The sequence below is a fragment of the Apium graveolens genome, chromosome 7 (genome assembly GCF_009905375.1).
Source record: "Apium graveolens cultivar Ventura chromosome 7, ASM990537v1, whole genome shotgun sequence".
In the NCBI taxonomy this organism is placed as follows: domain Eukaryota; kingdom Viridiplantae; phylum Streptophyta; class Magnoliopsida; order Apiales; family Apiaceae; genus Apium; species Apium graveolens.
Genome location: NC_133653.1, coordinates 182,091,887 through 182,110,282, shown reverse-complemented (window position 1 = coordinate 182,110,282; position 18,396 = coordinate 182,091,887). Strand labels below are relative to the sequence as shown.

The window sequence follows — 18,396 nt, the reverse complement described above, 5'->3', positions numbered from 1 at the left end:
AGCTCGCTTTAATAATAACATTTTCCACATAAAATCAATTTAAAAATGCAAAGACCATCAAATAAATCCACTCATCATTTTTCAAAAGTCTCTGGGACTACTAAGAAAATATTAGAACAAATCCCATATTTTTATCTTACTCGGATGATTTTATAAAAATGCGCGAAGGTTAATTAAACCTTTATTTAAATCACATAATCCCTAAAAATGTCACAGAACACATAGTCATGCACACAGTCAAGCAATCACACATATACAATCACATAACGACTCAGGTCTGATCATAGAATTTATCCTTCTTTAATCTTTATTCTTTTCTACGCGTACCGGGTCACGTTCAACCTGACGGCCCGATGCTCAGCGTTTCGATTACGCTTCTCATTATCATTATCAATCGACACGTCACTTAGGATGAAATACTTTATTTAAACATTCATTTCATAATTCACATTTTATATTCTTTAACTCCTTATTAGGACGGGTTCCGTTCTACCTGACAGCCCGACACCACAACTTAACCTCTAAGCTGACTCTTAAATTGGAACGTTTTGATTTACGCTCCTATATTCTAATATACGGAAAAGATAATTAATCAGCACTTAGTCACATAATTATAATCACATCACATAACACATACTTTATTACGTCGCAAAATTCTCAGTCGTCATAGTAGTACCACTAGATGGATCTTCCCTCAAATTTTGCCAGCTCTACATATACGACACGCAGAATGAGGTTGAGAATAGAATCAATGCAATGAGAGGTACTTCTGACAATGTTGATCTAGATATTTTCGAGGAACTTTTAGGTATGTTAGACAAGAACAATGAGTTAGTCAAAGCTTTTCGCATGGCTCGAAATCGGTTTGAAAATGAAGATCTGGATGAGTTTAAGTTAGTCCTCATATCATCTCAATCTTCTAGCGGTAGACCAAACCATATTACTCCATCTAATGAAGTTGTTGCTTTCATTGTTAGTGATGATACGAATACCGGTGGTTTTAGAGACACGGTTGTAAATTCCAAACAAGAAGGATTGAAGAGGATATATGAAACAGATCTACATTTCATGCAGTTGCAATATCCACTACTGTTTCCTTGGGGAACCGAGGGTTATCATAAACGTATACCTCTGATAAGCAATAAATACTCTGAAATAGAGTATTAAGATGATGAAGACCTTGATCCAGACTCAACACAGAGGCGACATGTTTCACTAAGAGAGTATTATTGTTACAAGATTATGATACACACTTCTGAAGGTATTTATTAGAAGTAAGCAATGTGATTAGAATATAAAATGTGTAATGAAATAGTGCATATTCTCACCATCGTGTCATTAATTTCAGGTTTAACGCCACACCTTGTTGTACGTTTGTGGCAACACTACATTGTGGATCAGTTTGCTGCCATTGAACAATATAGATTAGACTGGGTTTTAACACATCAAACTACCATCCGTGCTGATTTTTATAATTCTGTGCGTGATGCTCTCAGTAAAGGAGGCCATGATCCAATGCATGTTGGAAAAGCTGTTATACTGCCTGCTTCATTCACTGGATCTCAACGATACATGTCTCAATACTTCAAGGATTCCTTGGCGATATGTCGTGCAATTGGTCATCCATCTTTATTTCTCACCATGACTTGCAACTCAAAGTGGCCAGAGATACAAGAAATGCTTTAATTGTTGCCCAATGTTGATGCACCGGATATTGTTTCTCGCGTGTTTAAACTGAAACTTGATCAGCTATAAGATTTTATTAAAAAAAAGAACTACTTTGGAAAGTATATAGGAGGTAAATTTATTTTATTGGACACCAACAATTTTACATTTAATTTTTTGAATCATATCTACACACATGCATAGATTTAATATTTTCTTTACTTATGTTTTGCACAGTTATGCATGTAATTAAATTCCAGAAGCATGGTTTGCCACACGTGCATATGCTAATCTGGCTGAGCCCTGAAAATAGGCCTAATTCTATTGAAAAGGTTGACCAGTTGGTTTCTGCTGAAATACCATATAAGAATTCTGATCCAATAGCATATGAAGCTGTTAAAAACTACATGATGCATGGACCTTGTGGTAAAGACTTATACACATCTCCATGTATGGTGAAAGGAAAATGCATGTGTCATTTCCTAGAGAGGTGTGAATAAATAGAATGATACATATGTTCCGTAATAAGTCTATTTTATTATTAATGTCGACACATTAATTTTTTTGTTTTGCAGGTTTAATAGTAATACCTATTTTGACGATTGTGGTTTTCCTGTTTATCGGAGGCATAACACTGGTAGAGTTATCAACAAAAAATGGATCAACCTTGACAATCAATATGTATTTCCATACAATCGAGATCTTTTGTTACGGTTTCAGTGTCATATAAATCTGGAAATTTGCAACAGCTCAAGATCGTTGAAATATCTCTTCAAGTACTGTTTGAAGGGTCATGACACTGCTACAATGTTGCTGAAGAAAAAAAGTAATAAATCAGGGAATGAACAAACTGCGAGATCTGTGAAGAATTTGGATGAGGTAAAGAATTTTCTTGATGGTGGATATGTTTGTACATCTAAGGCATTCTGAAGGATTTTTGGTTTGACATTAACCATCGTTCGCCAAGTGTTGAACGCTTACCAATACATTTGCCCGGTCAGAAGTACTTGAATTTTCAGAGTTCTGCAGATTTGGAGGATGTGTGCAATAACGCGACTTCCAAAAAAAGTAAAGTAGAGGCTTGGTTTGTAGCTAACAGTGAATTTCCACAAGCTCAAAATTTTACGTATTCTGACTTTCCCACCCATTTTACATGGATAAAGAAAACTGCTAAATGGAAGCTTAGATAAATAGGTGATGTGGTTGGGAGGTTAGCAGAGGTTCATGCAATAACTGGTGAATTATTGTATCTTCGAATGCTGTTACTTAGATGTAAAGGCGCTTTATCTTTCACTCAGTTGCGTACTATTGATGGAACTACATATGATAGATTTAAGGAAGCATGTGGTGCTCTTGGTCTGTTGAATAATGACAAGCAGTGGCATGATGCTTTGGAAGAAAATGCATTCTCAGCTATGCCAACCCAAATTCAGGCTATGTTTGTTAACATACTGGCAAATTGTTCTATGTCTGATCCGCTTGCGTTATGGGAAAAACACTGGCCAGCATTGTCAGACGATGTTCTTTATATTAGGCGCAAGATTTATGATAATATTCATTTAACATTGTCCGAGTATGAAATCCAGAACTATGATTTAGCAGGTGTGTGATCAGTATTAAATACATGATACGTTTGTTACTTTGTAGTATTATTTTTATTGTTTTTTAATTAGATGTCGGAACATTTACCAATATTTTTTTGTGCAGAGATTGAAAAGTTGTTAAATGATGTTGGTAAGTCCTTAAGAGATTTTCATATGATGCCATTTCCTGACGAACGATTTTTCCACACTTTTGTCAATCGTCTCATTGTTGAGGAAACTAGCCACAATAAAGAAGAATTGAGACTTACTCATAAAAAGCTCATAAAAATCTGAACTCAAGACAGCCGGATGTATATAATACAGTTGTCGATAATGTAAACAAAAATAAAGGTGGAATGTTTTTTATTTACGGGAGCGGTGGATGCGGTAAAACGTTCCTTTGGCAAACTCTTTTCATCACATTTTCGATCAGAAGGAAAGATTGTTCATCCTATTGCAGGCTCGGGAATTGCTGCTACACTTCTTCCTGGTGGTCGAACAGCTCATTCTAGGTTTAAAATACCGCTTAAATTAGATCAGAGTTCTATTGCTGGAATAAAACATGGTACATACATTGCATAGTTGATGCAACATACAAGTCTTATAATATGGGATGAAGCTCCAATGTAGCATCGCTATGCATTTGAAGCCGTGAACAGAAGCTTGCGAGACATAATGGCTGCCGTTGATGTAGAATGAGGAAAAAGACCATTTGGTGGTATTACAGTTGTTTTTGGTGGCGATTTTCGACAGATATTACCTGTTCTGCCTAAGGTTGGAAGGGCTGAAATAGTGAATGCATCATTTAACAAATCCCGGCTTTGGAAATCTTGTAAGGTCTTTCTTCTCAGTCAGAACATGAGATTACATTCAGGTAATTCTGAAGCTAGAAATAAAGTAATAGCTGACTTTAGTAAATGCCAACTTGAGATTAGAGACGGAAGAGTTGAATGCATTGATACTCATCGTGCAGATATTGAAACTGAGTTTGTAGTTCCTGATGAATATGTTGTCAAGAGTCCCTTGAAAAGTCCCATAAAACCCTAATTGACAATATATATCCAGATTTTCAGAATAACTAGCATTCATAGGAGTATCTGAGATCGAGATCTATTTTGACTCCAACAAACATTGTAGTTGATGACATCAATGCGTAGATTCTTGAGAGAGTTCCGGGTAATGTGCATATTTATCTCAGCCAAGATTCAATTGAAGACATGGGTGTTGACGATAATGACTTTGATTCATCATTTCCAGTTGAGTATCTGAACTCCTTAAATATGCCATGTATGCCTAAACATGTGCTGAAAGTAAAGGTAGGAGCTGTTGTTATGTTGATGAAGAATTTAAATCAGATTATGGGTCTATGCAATGGTACAAGGATGATAGTTACTAGCTGCAAAAAAAAAGTATAGAATGTCAAATTCTCTGTGGATCTCAAGTTGGTACGAAACATCTAATTCCAAGATTTGATATGGTCTCAAAAGACACGAATTAGCCATTTGAATTTAAAAGAACACAATTTCCTCTTCAAATATGTTTTGCCATGACTGTGAACAAGAGCCAAGGTCAATCATTGGACACAGTTGGATTGTATCTTCCTCGACTCGTATTCTCTCATGGTCAGTTATACGTTGCAATGTCCCGTGTTATATCTCCAGAAGGACTACATATTCGTATTGATGACGATAATAGGAAAGCTTAAATATAACATCAAATGTTGTGTTTGAAGAAGTTTTCTACAACCTTCCTAAATTGTGATCATATTTGATTTAACTAACTTATTGTAGTTGTTTGACCATGAATATTTTGTACTTGAAGTCCTTATTTCATGGTATGTGATTTGTTTAATAGTTGAATGTGTTTTTATTATTATAATTTAATATCATTGAGTTTCGTTTGGAAAAACAATTTATAGTATTTAAAAATAATAAAAAAGAATGGCATGTATATAACAAAGTTGTATAATTAGTTCCCACTAATCCATCTAACTAACTTGATGAGCCAATCACATTGATCCTCATCGTATCAAATAATAATCCATTGAATCAAATGATATGTTTATGGTTCAGTTAAAGGCTGATTGGATTATCCCTTTACAGGCCTTATGTCATGTATTAAAAGGGAAAGATCAAGTCCGCAATATATGTTTATCATGCACTTTATTCAACAACATGTCATCAATTATCATTCCCGTTAATGTAGGGTAATGGACTACAAAAAGACCACCACGTCGGTGTGATATTCTAAGTTCAGTACCTCCATTAAGAATATAACATGTAAGCTCTCTCAGGAGTTGTGACTTTTAAATTCTAATAATAGATCATCCTGTTTAATTTAAATTACAAATTATTTTCACAGAATCTTGCAGAGATGGAAGCCCTCATGTTTGAACACATTTTAAGTCTTGACAAATCTAGGTCAGATTGGAAGATCAAGGCAAGAGTTACAAGAATGTGGCCTACTATGTCTTCTGAATCAGGAATAACGAAAGGCTGAAATCTTATTCTTCTTGATGATTATGTAACTACCTAATCTGTTGATTTCATTTTATATTGATTATGTTTACATTTTTAGAATGGATATTTAAAATTATACTTTGCCACTTTATACTATGTGCAGAATACTCATATTTATGCATTTGCTTTTGCTGATAATTTGAAACTGATTGGGAAGCATATTGTTGAAGGAGCTGTTTATATTATTGACACGTTTATAGTTAGGGATGCTTCTGGGAATTTAAAGCCTATTTCTACAGACACATCTATAAGATTTACAAATGCTACCACTTTCCAACCATGCACAAATTATGTTATGATTCCAAAATACAAATTTGAATTTATGGGTTTGGGTGATTTGATGGATAAAGCCATAAAATATGGTCTCAAAGAGAATCCAGAATTTGCTATAGGTTATTTCGTCTTTCCTATTTGGCTTATTATTATTCGTATTAACAATTGTTATAAAATTTTTGACTGCAATCCATGTGTTTGTATATTGTAGATATATTTGGAGTTGTTGAAGACTTTATTAAAGTAAGCAAAATCCCCACTAAGTTTGGAGATAGGGATATTGTTCGATTCAAGATTTGTGATGCAAGGTTATTCTTTTAATTCATCATACAATTTTTTTTATTAATTTTACTTCGTTATCAATTTTGGGACTTTGCTCAATAAATAATTAAATGTTTACTTGATTACGTTGTAGCAATAAGCACATGGTTGGTATATGAGGAGATATGGCAAAAGTTGTCAGTGATCAATATGAGGAATATAACCATGAGGAAAATGTTATTGTAATCCTGACAAGCGCAAAGGTAGGAACATACAACGGTTTGATCTTTAGTATTTTATGTTATATACTAATTTGTCAGTAAGGTTACACACGGTTATATTAAATTACATTTTATGTAAGATATATATTGCTTTAAAACTTTAGATACGCTTCAAATCAGCAGCTTGGCATCCTCGAAAGTGTACTTCAATCTTGATAATGAGTATGTACTTGAGATGAGAAACAGGTACAATTTTATAAACTTTTACTCCTTTTCCATATTTTGTCAAGATTGCATATGATATGTACGTCATATAATGTGTAGGCTTGAACTTGAAGGCTACAAGCCGTCGAGGGATGATGCGGATAATAGCTATGCATTAACATTGGCCTCTCCTTATGAGTTTATAAATCTGAAAACATGAATTGACAATGTTGCTGGCAGTGTTGAGGTAAATTAATTTTTGATAGAAGTTTTAGAGCATTATCTTAAAATTATATGCAATATAATTTTCATTTATAACATTATCCTCAAAATTATCAATTACAGAAGAAATTGTATTGTGGTTTGACAATTGCTAAGTTGGAGGTAGGACATCCTTGGTTTTCATATTCATGTAGCAAATGTCATTTAGAAGTTGTTGAAGTTGGGAATAGATTTAAATGCGGTAAATGTAATCGCACTTTTCTAGTTGCTGAAAAAAGGTATTGACACATAGGAAATAATATATGAAACATTTGGTTTGTACAATTTCTTTGGATTATGAAATGTTGAATTATTTAATAATTTTTTTCACTCACAGATTCAGTGTAAAGGCTATTGTTGTGGATCAATTGTTCTCATGGAGCATTCTTCTCATGGATCGTGTTGTGAAACGGCTCATAGGATGCCCCGCTTTACATCTTTATTTGAAGCAAACAAAGGTTCAATCAATTACGTTTTTAAAATTTGTTTCCATATTATAAATTATTTACAATACAGACCAATTATGTTTATGACTTAATTACCAAAACAGGAAGAGGTAGCTGCTAAAGTATTTCCTGCATTTCTGTATGACATGGACGGGAAAGAAATTATTGTTGTTGTTGAAGTTCATGCAGCCAAAGATGTTTCTGAATATTTTATCATCAAAGCCAAAGAAATGTATGATTCAAACATGTATGCAATGTCAACTTCTATATCATCCAATCATGTTGATTTCCCTACCCTTGATTTTTCAGAGGTATGACATTTTTTTCATAAATTACTGTTATTGCATATTTTGGAATATAATTAAACATTATTGACTAAACGTTTGCATTATAGTCATTTGATCAGGCTGAGAGTTCAAAGACCCCATGTGTAACACCCCCAAATCCGGGGTCGGGGATCCGGGTTGTCACGAGTTCCATTTCCCTTAATAACACCCAATCTTAATAATTAATCAACTACTCTGTACTGTGACCCCACAATATACACACACACACCACGAGTTATAGTCTCAGAGATGAATACTCAAAAATAACACAAGTCGTTTTATTCCACAATTATATGCCAATACACCTTAAAAAGTTTTCTGAATAAATTTATATTTTCTTTGCCATTATTACAATTCATATTATACATAAGTCTGGTACATCAAAAGTTGAAAGCCTAGCCTATTGGTAGCTCTTACCTCAGCTACAACGGCATCAACGCTTCCAGAAGACTGCAGAACGTTTTCTAACCGCTTGCGAATCGGGAGCTTGGTCCTGTTCATCTTGTCTATCTGATGTTGTGTGATGAAAGAAGAAAGCAAGGGTGAGCAACAAGCCCACCAAAATAATATATATAATGATTAACAATATATGAGCCTTCTCATAGTACTCATGAAAGTCTTGGTCAAAAGAAATGAACCAAGTTGATATCTTAATGCGATGAAGTCGCAAAATATTCAGTATATATATACATATATACTTTTCAAAATATTGGAAGTCCTCTTCCATGCATAATACACACAGAGTTCCAGTTTATAACTGTATAAAAATATCGTTGCAAGGTGATCTCATATATCTAACCTTGTCTCAACGTTTTTCTGAAAGTCTTTGTCATTCATAAGACAACCATTAACTAGATATAAGTTTAAAACGGTGAAGTTACAAGATACTCCAATATACTTATATCTTTTCCAAATACTACTTAAACTACCACCGTTCAAGTTATAATTAGTTTCAAAAGTTCATCACATAGATGAGACTACAAGACCAGATTTGAATAGATTAAATCTTTTAAAATATCATCAAAATAAAATGAAGTTACGAGATACTTCATTTGATGCAAACATCATTTTTAAAACTTGACCCTGCCAACACTCAACAATCGCCCAACCGTTGCCTTTCTATCGAAGTGCTCTGGGTAGTGTTGCAGAAATATCCAATTGGATGATGAACTCATTACGGGAGTTTGCCGCGCCAGGAAGACCACTTACGATGATCAGTCGTAGTAGCGCAACCCCACCATTTTCTACATGTAGAGGAGAACCTATCGGATTTACTTGTCAACCGAACACTGAACTCCTAAGGAATGGACCGCCTTAGCGGAACTTCCAGGCCATTTGGGCCAATATAATAAGGCTGGGCCGACGCTACTCGACCACTTACGCCACTCCTAGTTCAGATGAAATCCATGACTCTGAAACGTAAAGCTCGTCCCCACTTTCCCCAAGTAGAAACTTGTTGATACGGCTCCACCAAGAAGTCGTAACTAGTTGAAAAGGAAAACTCACCGATATTTCCCAGACGATGCCTGTTAATGGATTAACTTGTTCCAAGAATTTTACTTCCCGAGTGTTGGGTAAGTAATCAAAAACTCTTTTATCAAGTCAACAACCTTGTTGCGAATATAAAATACACCACAGAGCCGGATCCCTCCGGTTTTGAGCGAGTATTTAAATCCCCTTTTTAAAAGGAAGATCTTAAATATAAAAATGAGTTTTGGGATCCGCTCTAACTTTTGAAAATTATTTTAAAGACTTGAAAATACTTTAAAGAGTGTTTGGAATAATGCTGATTTAATAAAGTAAATCAGTCTCAATATAAAGAAATATCTGAATATTATTATTTAATAATATTCCCATAAAGAATAATTGAGGTAGAAGTTGGAAAACTTATACTTGAAATGAATAGTAAATAATCAAAGATATACTTATATGAAAGTAATATCTTTATTTGAATATCAAAAGTAAGTTTGATTATCGAGCATTATTCTTTAATAAAATAAAGAATATTAATAAATAATAAGCGGAGTCATAATACCTCGAATGAATATTATAAATAATATTCATTAAATAAAATAAAGGAGTCATACATCCTCAAATGAATATCCAAGTAATATTCAATAAATAATATAAAGGAGTCATAAGTCCTCGAATGAATATTCAAGATAATATTCATTAATAAAATAAAGTTATCGAATAAACCTTATTCGATTAATAGTTTTGAAAACTATAACCATATATATATATATAAATATATATATATATATATATATATATAAAATCTACTCGGGATCCTCGACTCCCGATTTTAGAAAATGTTTTCACCTTTGGGTCCCTATACTAAGGGTATATGCAAATTACCGCTATTCTCTAGCATAGGTATTATCAACTAAACCAACAGATATATATGGCAAGAATACAAAACAGGCATGCATATGTACCATATCACATGCTACAATATATCGCAAGAATCTGCTAATAACGAATATGCATTTATCGCAAGATCATGCATATACACATATACATCACAACAACAGTTATAACGGGTAGAAAACTTGCCTGAGCGACTGGGGGTTACAAATGGCTCGGGACGAGTCTGGTAACCTATAAACAACAAGTAAGTTGGAATTAAACCAAAGTCACTTGTAAATCTATACTTTAACCAACTTAGACTCTAACGCTCATTTTGCGCTTACTGATTCTCTTAAGTCACTCGAGTACCCTCGGCTCCACCATTTTTAATAATTTAACCATTACGAGTTTTAAGGCGATTCCTTCACGAGTGTCTTACCAACTGCCTAACACACTTAACATAATTGTTTCATACATTAATTAACCCTTTAAGGTCTTTAACCTATGCTTCAAATTAAGGCAAGGGGAAATGTTTTGTTCGCGAAACGCCGTTACTTAAAACGGTCGTTTCTCCTAAACCGTACATCGGAATCAAACGAACTACATATCAAAACGAAGCTCGTAACATGAACTATCTAAACATGGCAATGGTCAAAATCTAGCAATGGGTTCTCGGGTCCTAATGTTATGAACAAAAGCAGTCTAAAGTAAATCGGACATTACGACGGCTATGTTTACGTGATTACCCAATTTTATATCACTCCAATTCATCACCAAACAACCCCAATCCATTCATACAACCAAAGTCCATCCTTATCACATCATAACATCCCCAATAAATTCAATATTAACATTTATACTTATGCTTAAGCTTGAATTTAACTATACTTAAGTTCTTTTAACCAAAATAACAAGATTCACCATTCCATTTCACTACCACTCCAACCCAAACTCTAAACCACAAGCATTAAGCTACTATATCACCATAACAATCAAAATCATCTTATTATACAAAGGAATCTAGGGTTTGGAGATGATATACCTTCCTTGAAGTGGTGGGAGTAGCTAGGAAGCCTTAAGAAGCCTTGAAAAGTCTTAGGGATGCTTGGATCTTAAAGGAAAACAAGAAAAAATCAAGTTAAAAACTTTGAAATCACTATTCATTGTCTTCTTCATTGATTTCTTGAAGAAGATTGAGAAAGAATTGAAGGCTTAAACTCATAAGATAGCCATAACTATGCATAAGGATGACTAGGGAATTATCTTACCAATTTAGGAAGCCTTGATCTTGAGTTTTGAAATTTCTTTCTCTTGAAAATGGCAAAAGCCGAGAGCAATGAAGAAATAAGAGGTTTTGTGTTTTTTTTTGTTTTGATGAAATGAAATGTTTGGCTTGGTTGATTGAATTAGATTTGTTTTATTTTAGGTTAATTACTAATTTAACCTTGGTTTTGTGTGGTTAACAATCCACCACATTTCCTTCCTTCTTATGTCATGCTTGCATCACTTTGTGATGTCATCATCCCTCCTTTGTCCTCTTTTTATTGGTTGGATGACATCATCCCCACTAATCTCTTTGATTAGCTTCTAATTGTTTGCTTAATGACCGCTGATCTGTTATACGGTTCGCTTAACTTTCGTTTTCGTTTATCGTTTGAGGGATTATACCCGGGATCTTATTACTTAGGTTCCCTTAACCTATCTCAATACATTATATTCCTTTTTATGATCCTCTATTATAATCCTTTAATTTAAATCCTTTAATTTAAATCCTTTTTATCCTGTTACCTTATACTCAATTCTTTCCGTATCTAGTAGATTTTCGGGAAAAATCAAAGTGTTCGGAATTGGATTCTAACGATCTTTACATACACTTATATACCATATAGAGTACTAATAAAATCTCAGAATATCCATAACAGAACCCCTACATAGTGTGGCATGAAAAGTTTTCTCATTCAGCAAAACACTATTCATAAGGGTTTCAAAAATTTCCAAAAATTGGGGTTATTACAGTCTCCCCTCCTTAAAAGGATTCCGTCCCGGAATCAAATAGAAAATGAATAGGGATACTTTCTTAGCATTACACTTTCTAACTCTCAAGTAAATTTTCCCACATTGTGGTTCTTCCATCAAACTCTGAATAGTTTGATAACCCTTCTCCTAAGCACTTGTTCCTTTTTCAATCTATAACCCTTCCTGGTTGCTCCATATAGGTTACGTCTGGTTGCATGTCTATGCGCTCATATGCCCCTATTTATCTGGCATCCGAATTACACTTCCTTAACATTGATACGTGAAACACGTTATGACTTGCTACATGTTCTGGGGTAAGGCTAGCTCATATGCTAACTTCCCAATACTTCTTAATATATCCAAGGGTCCGACAAATTATGGACTTAGCTTTCCTTTCTTTCCGAATCTCATCAATCCTTTCCAAGGGTTTCCAAGGGGATACCTTTAACAACACTAGGTCCCCTACTTCCTATTCTTTGTCCTTTCATGTCAAATCAACATACTTCTTATGTCCATCTTGGGTTACTACCAGCCGTCCTCTGATTAGATCTATTATATCCTTTGTCCTTTGGACTACTGCGGGTCCGAGCATCTTGCGCTCTACAACTTCATCCTAACATAAGGGAGATCGACATTGTCTTCCCTCAAGGATCTCATAAGGCGACAACTCGATAATGACATATGATCTATTGTCGTAAGAAAACTCAATCCGTGTTAAGTGATCATTCCAATTTCTTTCAAGTCTATTGCACAGACTCTCATTATAGCTTTTAGCATTAGAGCTTTTTCTTCTCAATACCCATTCTTTTCCAGTTCGTAATCGCTACTACCTTCCGTTCCTAATATTATACTGGTTATACTTTTGCTCATTAGCGTTCTATAACCTTTTAATAACCTCGTCAACCTTAGTATCACGAATGTGTTTCCATTCCGAATACTACCATAACTTTATTACTCCTTTTTCAGCTGTTTCTATTTTTCCAAAATTTGATCAATCATATAGTAGTAAAGGAATTTGTTGAGAGATCACCATGATCATGAACACTTGTTCTATTGCATCGTTAGTACAGAAGGTGGCCAGCCTTTAGTACTTGACAAGCAATTAAACAATAGATGGTATCCTACTAGGCTTCTATCACACAGATCGATAGTCATTCGGCAATACCTCCCCTTCTGGAAGGGTTGTTCTTCTCAGTTTATATGAAATGAAAAGAAGAGAAAAGAACGAATTGAAGAGAATTGTATATATGAAAAAAATATACTGCCACAAAATATCTGGCTTGGAACCTACCTCTGAACTATAGAGGTTTGTCATAGGAGAACAAAACATATATGTATTTATATCAACACCAAGTATTATAGCATCGTATCTCACATGCCTAAATATTTTTGCTATTTCGTCCATCATTCTATGGACCCATGCTCTTCCTCGAGCTTATACCCAATCACCTTTGAAACTCCCTCGATATCGAAAATCGAACCTGGGATCTCATTCTAGACATCATCGTTACTAGAATTCTATGCTTGCACCGCAACCTTCCTCACATAGTAATACGACTCTCTTTTCATAAGAGGGAAATAAATATTCAATAGGTAGATACTCTACTTAATTTGTCTATCAGTGATAACTTATACACTACCACGACCCGATTAGTGGTACTCAATCTCAACATTCATTCCAATACAACTCTCATGGTTGTAATCGACTCATTACTCGCAGAATCATTGCTGCATTACTATGATCCACCACTGACCTACTGTCGTCATTCACTTTCCATGAAATCTTAATATCTAACCATACGGAGTCCATACATGTCGTATATAATACTCCTAAGGAGGTAACATAATTACCATTCATGATTCATGAAGAACACTCTAGATCCTGATGTACATACATGTCATGAAGCAGATAAAATTGCAGATGAGTTTCAATCAAAGCAACGATAGCAGGTTAATACCATTCTTAATCGTATGCCTTCAATTGAAGACTTAACTCAAAGGTTCGTTTAGTCCCTTTTTTTTTTGAAATATGGTCCTGGATTACTCTCAAGATAGTATCTTCTGAGATAGATAGCCCGCTCATAGCGATTACACGAATTAAACCTTTACCAACTACTATTACAGTTGGGTATTGCACAGTCATCAGAAGGAATGTCAATCTTCCAAACCATAATACAACCTGCATAGCTTTAACCATCATCACTGTATTCCTTTGGCACAGGCGCCTATAATTATCCTCTTACCTTTAAAGTGTCGGCCACCTCTTTGGCCTTTCCTGATAGTAAAATTTCCTTACAGTCAATATCATTTTAACCACCTCCAAATAAATTTTCTACCTTATTTCAATCACCGCTTATGTGAAGATGTTTTCCTTAAAATCTGATGAGTAAAAAAAAATATTACCATTTTTCCATAAGTTATTGCCTCAATCTTTAGAGGTTAATCACTGTCACGACTGACTCTCAATCATAATTAGAACATCTTTTCATCTTAAGTCCTAATTGCCCTGAACAACTTCGACCATTACTGGTTCGATCCATACCTTCTCGTGGTTTAACATGTGCCCCACTTGGCATCATTATAATTACGTCATATTTCCTTTATCAACATTTCTATTTTTGAGAATTTTGAATATTACCTTTCTCCTTGTAAAACCTCTAAGGTTATCCTTGAATCGTTCCTCCTGTATTCCCTAGATACAGGACATATCAAGATACCATTTATTAATACCAGAATCATTGTTTTATATACTTCTGAAAAAAATTTCTCCCCTGATTCTTAAAGGTTGTTATTACCTTATCCTTTCCAATTCATACTGTCAAAACTCATACTATCCCTATTAAGGGTGAAATGCCAACCTTTATGCATTCCCCTACGATTCGTTTTAAGTTACCGATGTTCTATCCTTAATTCCACCTTTAAAAAGGTACATGCATCCTTCCATGGATAAATTAAGTCACATATCCCTGATAAGGGTGTCTTATTCAATCATTCCCACCTCGATAGTATATGCCTAATTTTCACAATAACATCTGTATTCAAAATGAGGTCAATCAATATGGCCTCCAAAAGATAACAACGGTTATCCGCTTTTCTTGCCTAATTTGGTAACGATAACAAGGATGTTCTGGAAGATATTGGTCGTGTTCAACGTGAACTTCTTCTTAATAATTCCTTATTTACTTTTGTTGTTTATCTCAACAGTCATCTCAATGTTGGGATATCTTTCATACCTGGCGTCTCCCTTTCTAGGGTATCAAGCCACCGGTCTTACACTTCACATTCTTGAGGGTCACTTCCTTCATCCAATTTTCCTAATTTCTTACTTCTTGTCTCCTCAGTCTATCCGTGTCTCAATATTTATCCTTCGAACTATCTCAAGGTTTCCTCAAATCCTCCCAACTTACAGGGGATAAAATATATGTATCTCTTATTCCTTCAACCATCAATTTAACTCATGGTGAATCACCCTCATCCTGGCGATTACATACTTTTCTATTTCTATTGCTACGAGTCTTTAGGGTTTCCTCATACCCAACTTCTTTATCATTCCTCAAACTCTATTGCCTTTATATTCCTTTCCACTTCAGTTTTTTTTTTCTTTTTTTTTATCATTATTTCATGAACCAACCCAACATAAGCATCGATTTCAAACATCCCGTCATTCTGGATTCGTGTCCTCAGAACGAATCTTGACAACTTTTACAACTTAGATTCATAATTCATCATACTCGTCTGCCTTTGTTCTGGCTCTAAAGCTTTTACACTATCTCCATAACCTTGGGAAGTACTTTCCTGAAAATAATTGACTGAACTTAAATCAGTTTATTATAATCTCTTGCTCCGTGCCTTTCTTGGTCTTTCACCAATGGTGGCCCTTCTCTTAGGAGGGTAAGTGACAAAAATAGTCTTTTGTGATTCATCCATCATTTAGAATCTCAAATGATTCCTATATTTCCTTTATCCAGGCTCTTGCCTCGACTGGGTCAACTTGTTCCTTGGGACACTGAGAGCTTAGCGATTTAAAGGTCCTGAAAGAATTTCCCACTACATTGTTTCCCTCAAGGTGGTGGTTGGGAATAAAGTATAAGTTCTGTTTAGACAGGTCCATGAATTTCCGTATAGGAGTACCGTCTCGGGTCTCCTTATCTCGCTCGACTTTTGTTTTCTTAGTCTAAATATTTCTTCCTACTCCCTATAATTGGGGTCATCTTTTAATTTAAAATCCTCATTTTCCACTTTATTATATTCTGGGTTCCTTATATCTTAATTGCGACCTCCCTGATTATCATATTCAAGGTTTGCCCCTAATCTTATTCCTTGTGGGGGCATATTACTTGGAAAATTTTGAGAATCTCTGGATATTTGTCTTACTTACTTTGCTTAAGTCTTTTCCTCGTTCAGTCCTTGCACGATTGCAAATTATGAATTCTTAAGTTCAATAAACTTCATGACACTCTCTTAAGTGTTAATAGAGCAATTAACAATGTGATCTTATCACAACAAACTGATCTGAACTGAAATTAACGAATATATACATAACCATTTGTTCGAGGGTATAACAACTGAACACATTAAAGAGAATTACATCATTTGATCTTATCGCTCCTATCCCAAAAGTACTACTATAGATAATCATCTCGTCATTAAAACTAAACATTCATAACTTAGGCTAATCCTCCAAAAGTGGTGCTGCATGAAATTCTTGTCAGATTGCTCAGACTCTGCACACTATTATGGATCAAGAAATGCGGGCACGCACGACATCCCTAACCTGCTCCATTAAAGCAGTGATGAGGTCTAGGATAGTTGCAAGTAGAGCCGGATCAATCTGACCCTCAAGATGACCTCTAGCTGTAACACGGGTGGTAGCCTCAATCCTTTCCATGCTATGAGCTAATCCTGCCGGAAGTACCCCACCCTCAATCCTCGGTGCAGTAAGTCGATCCAACAGATCACTCCTAACTTTACGGGCCTCAGACAGGCCACCCAGAGTCATATGATAATTGGCGATAAGAGAAGCCTGAGTGGTAGCATCTAGCAGTCCATGGGGTGCAGGTGGTGCAGACCCAGGATATCCAAATGGATAACCAAGCACGGTATCAGGTGACAATGGTGCAGGAGATAAAGGTGGCATTTCCTCAGTAGGTGCTGGGCTCTGTACCGGGGATGGAACAGGAATTGGTGGAACCTCATGGATGTCTACAGGAACCTCTGGAAGAGGGTCTGATACTGGTATAATTGGTGTCGTGGAAGGCCCCACTCCTTCTGCCCTCATTAACCTTTGTGCCCTTGGTAACTCTTCATCCTCTAGTGCCACCCTCGCGGCCATTCTTGCTCTGGTAGTCGCCCTGACTATGGTCATCAATTCCTCAGCGGTCCTCTCTTCATTCTCATCAGGATCCTCCATGAGATCCTCCTCAGACACAATCCTTTCCGGAATAACATCCTCAACCATAACATTCTCAATATGAATCTCATCCGGTCCCTCATTAGGGTACTCCATCGGATTCACAATTTGATCCCCAGCTTGTAATAAAACATCCTCATGCTGATGCTCCTGAACCTCAGGGTTCGGTGCCCCGCTGCCCTATACGAGAACGAACTATGTTCCTATCACGATATTTATAAGGGTTCCCGTAAGGGTTTTAACTGTCAGTACTACGTTAGGTAGCCCGACTATGAACTTGACAAGAGTTCTTATTATCTTAGTGAACTTATTATCTTAACATCACATCATCTCTGAGGTTTATAACGCTTAGCTCTGATACCACTTCTGTAACACCCCCAAATCCGGGGTCGGGAATCCGGGTTGTCACGAGTTCCATTTCCCTTAATAACACCCAATCTTAATAATTAATCAACTACTCTGTACTGTGACCCCACAATATACACACACACACCACGAGTTATAGTCTCAGAGATGAATACTCAAAAATAATCACAAGTCAGTTTTATTCCACAATTATATGCCAATACACCTTAAAAGGTTTTCTGAATAAATTTACATTTTCTTTGCCATTATTACAATTCATATTATACATAAGTCTGGTACATCAAAAGTTGAAAGCCTAGCCTATTGGTAGCTCCTACCTCAGCTACAGTGGCATCAACGCTTCCAGAAGACTGCAGAACAGTTTTATAACCGCTTGCGAATCGGGAGCTTGGTCCTGTTCATCTTGTCTATCTGATGTTGTGTGATGAGAGAAGAAGGCAAGGGTGAGCAACAAGCCCACCAAAATAATATATAATATGATTAACAATATATGAGC

General features: G+C 35.6%; 1 protein-coding gene across 1 annotated transcript; it reads left to right on the top strand.

The window, feature by feature from the left end:
* Positions 1 to 756: 756 nt before the first annotated feature.
* LOC141674238 (uncharacterized) lies at positions 757 to 4,295 on the top strand. The gene is made up of 10 exons (XM_074480956.1): positions 757 to 1,123; positions 1,349 to 1,618; positions 1,903 to 2,091; positions 2,241 to 2,302; positions 2,386 to 2,571; positions 2,685 to 2,791; positions 2,936 to 3,267; positions 3,373 to 3,399; positions 3,709 to 3,813; positions 3,976 to 4,295. Exons 1-10 carry the CDS (start codon positions 757 to 759, stop codon positions 4,293 to 4,295), a joined length of 1,965 nt encoding a protein of 654 aa, XP_074337057.1.
* The last annotated feature ends 14,101 nt before the right edge of the window (positions 4,296 to 18,396 follow it).

Coding starts and splice junctions, on each gene's coding strand:
- LOC141674238 (XM_074480956.1), top strand. CDS start 757: ATGAGAGGTACTTCTGACAATGTTGATCTAGATATTTTCGAGGAACTT. Junction 1,124..1,348: donor AACCGAGGGTTATCATAAAC/GTATACCTCTGA, acceptor CATTAATTTCAG/GTTTAACGCCACACCTTGTT. Junction 3,814..3,975: donor TATTGCTGGAATAAAACATG/GTACATACATTG, acceptor GTGGTATTACAG/TTGTTTTTGGTGGCGATTTT.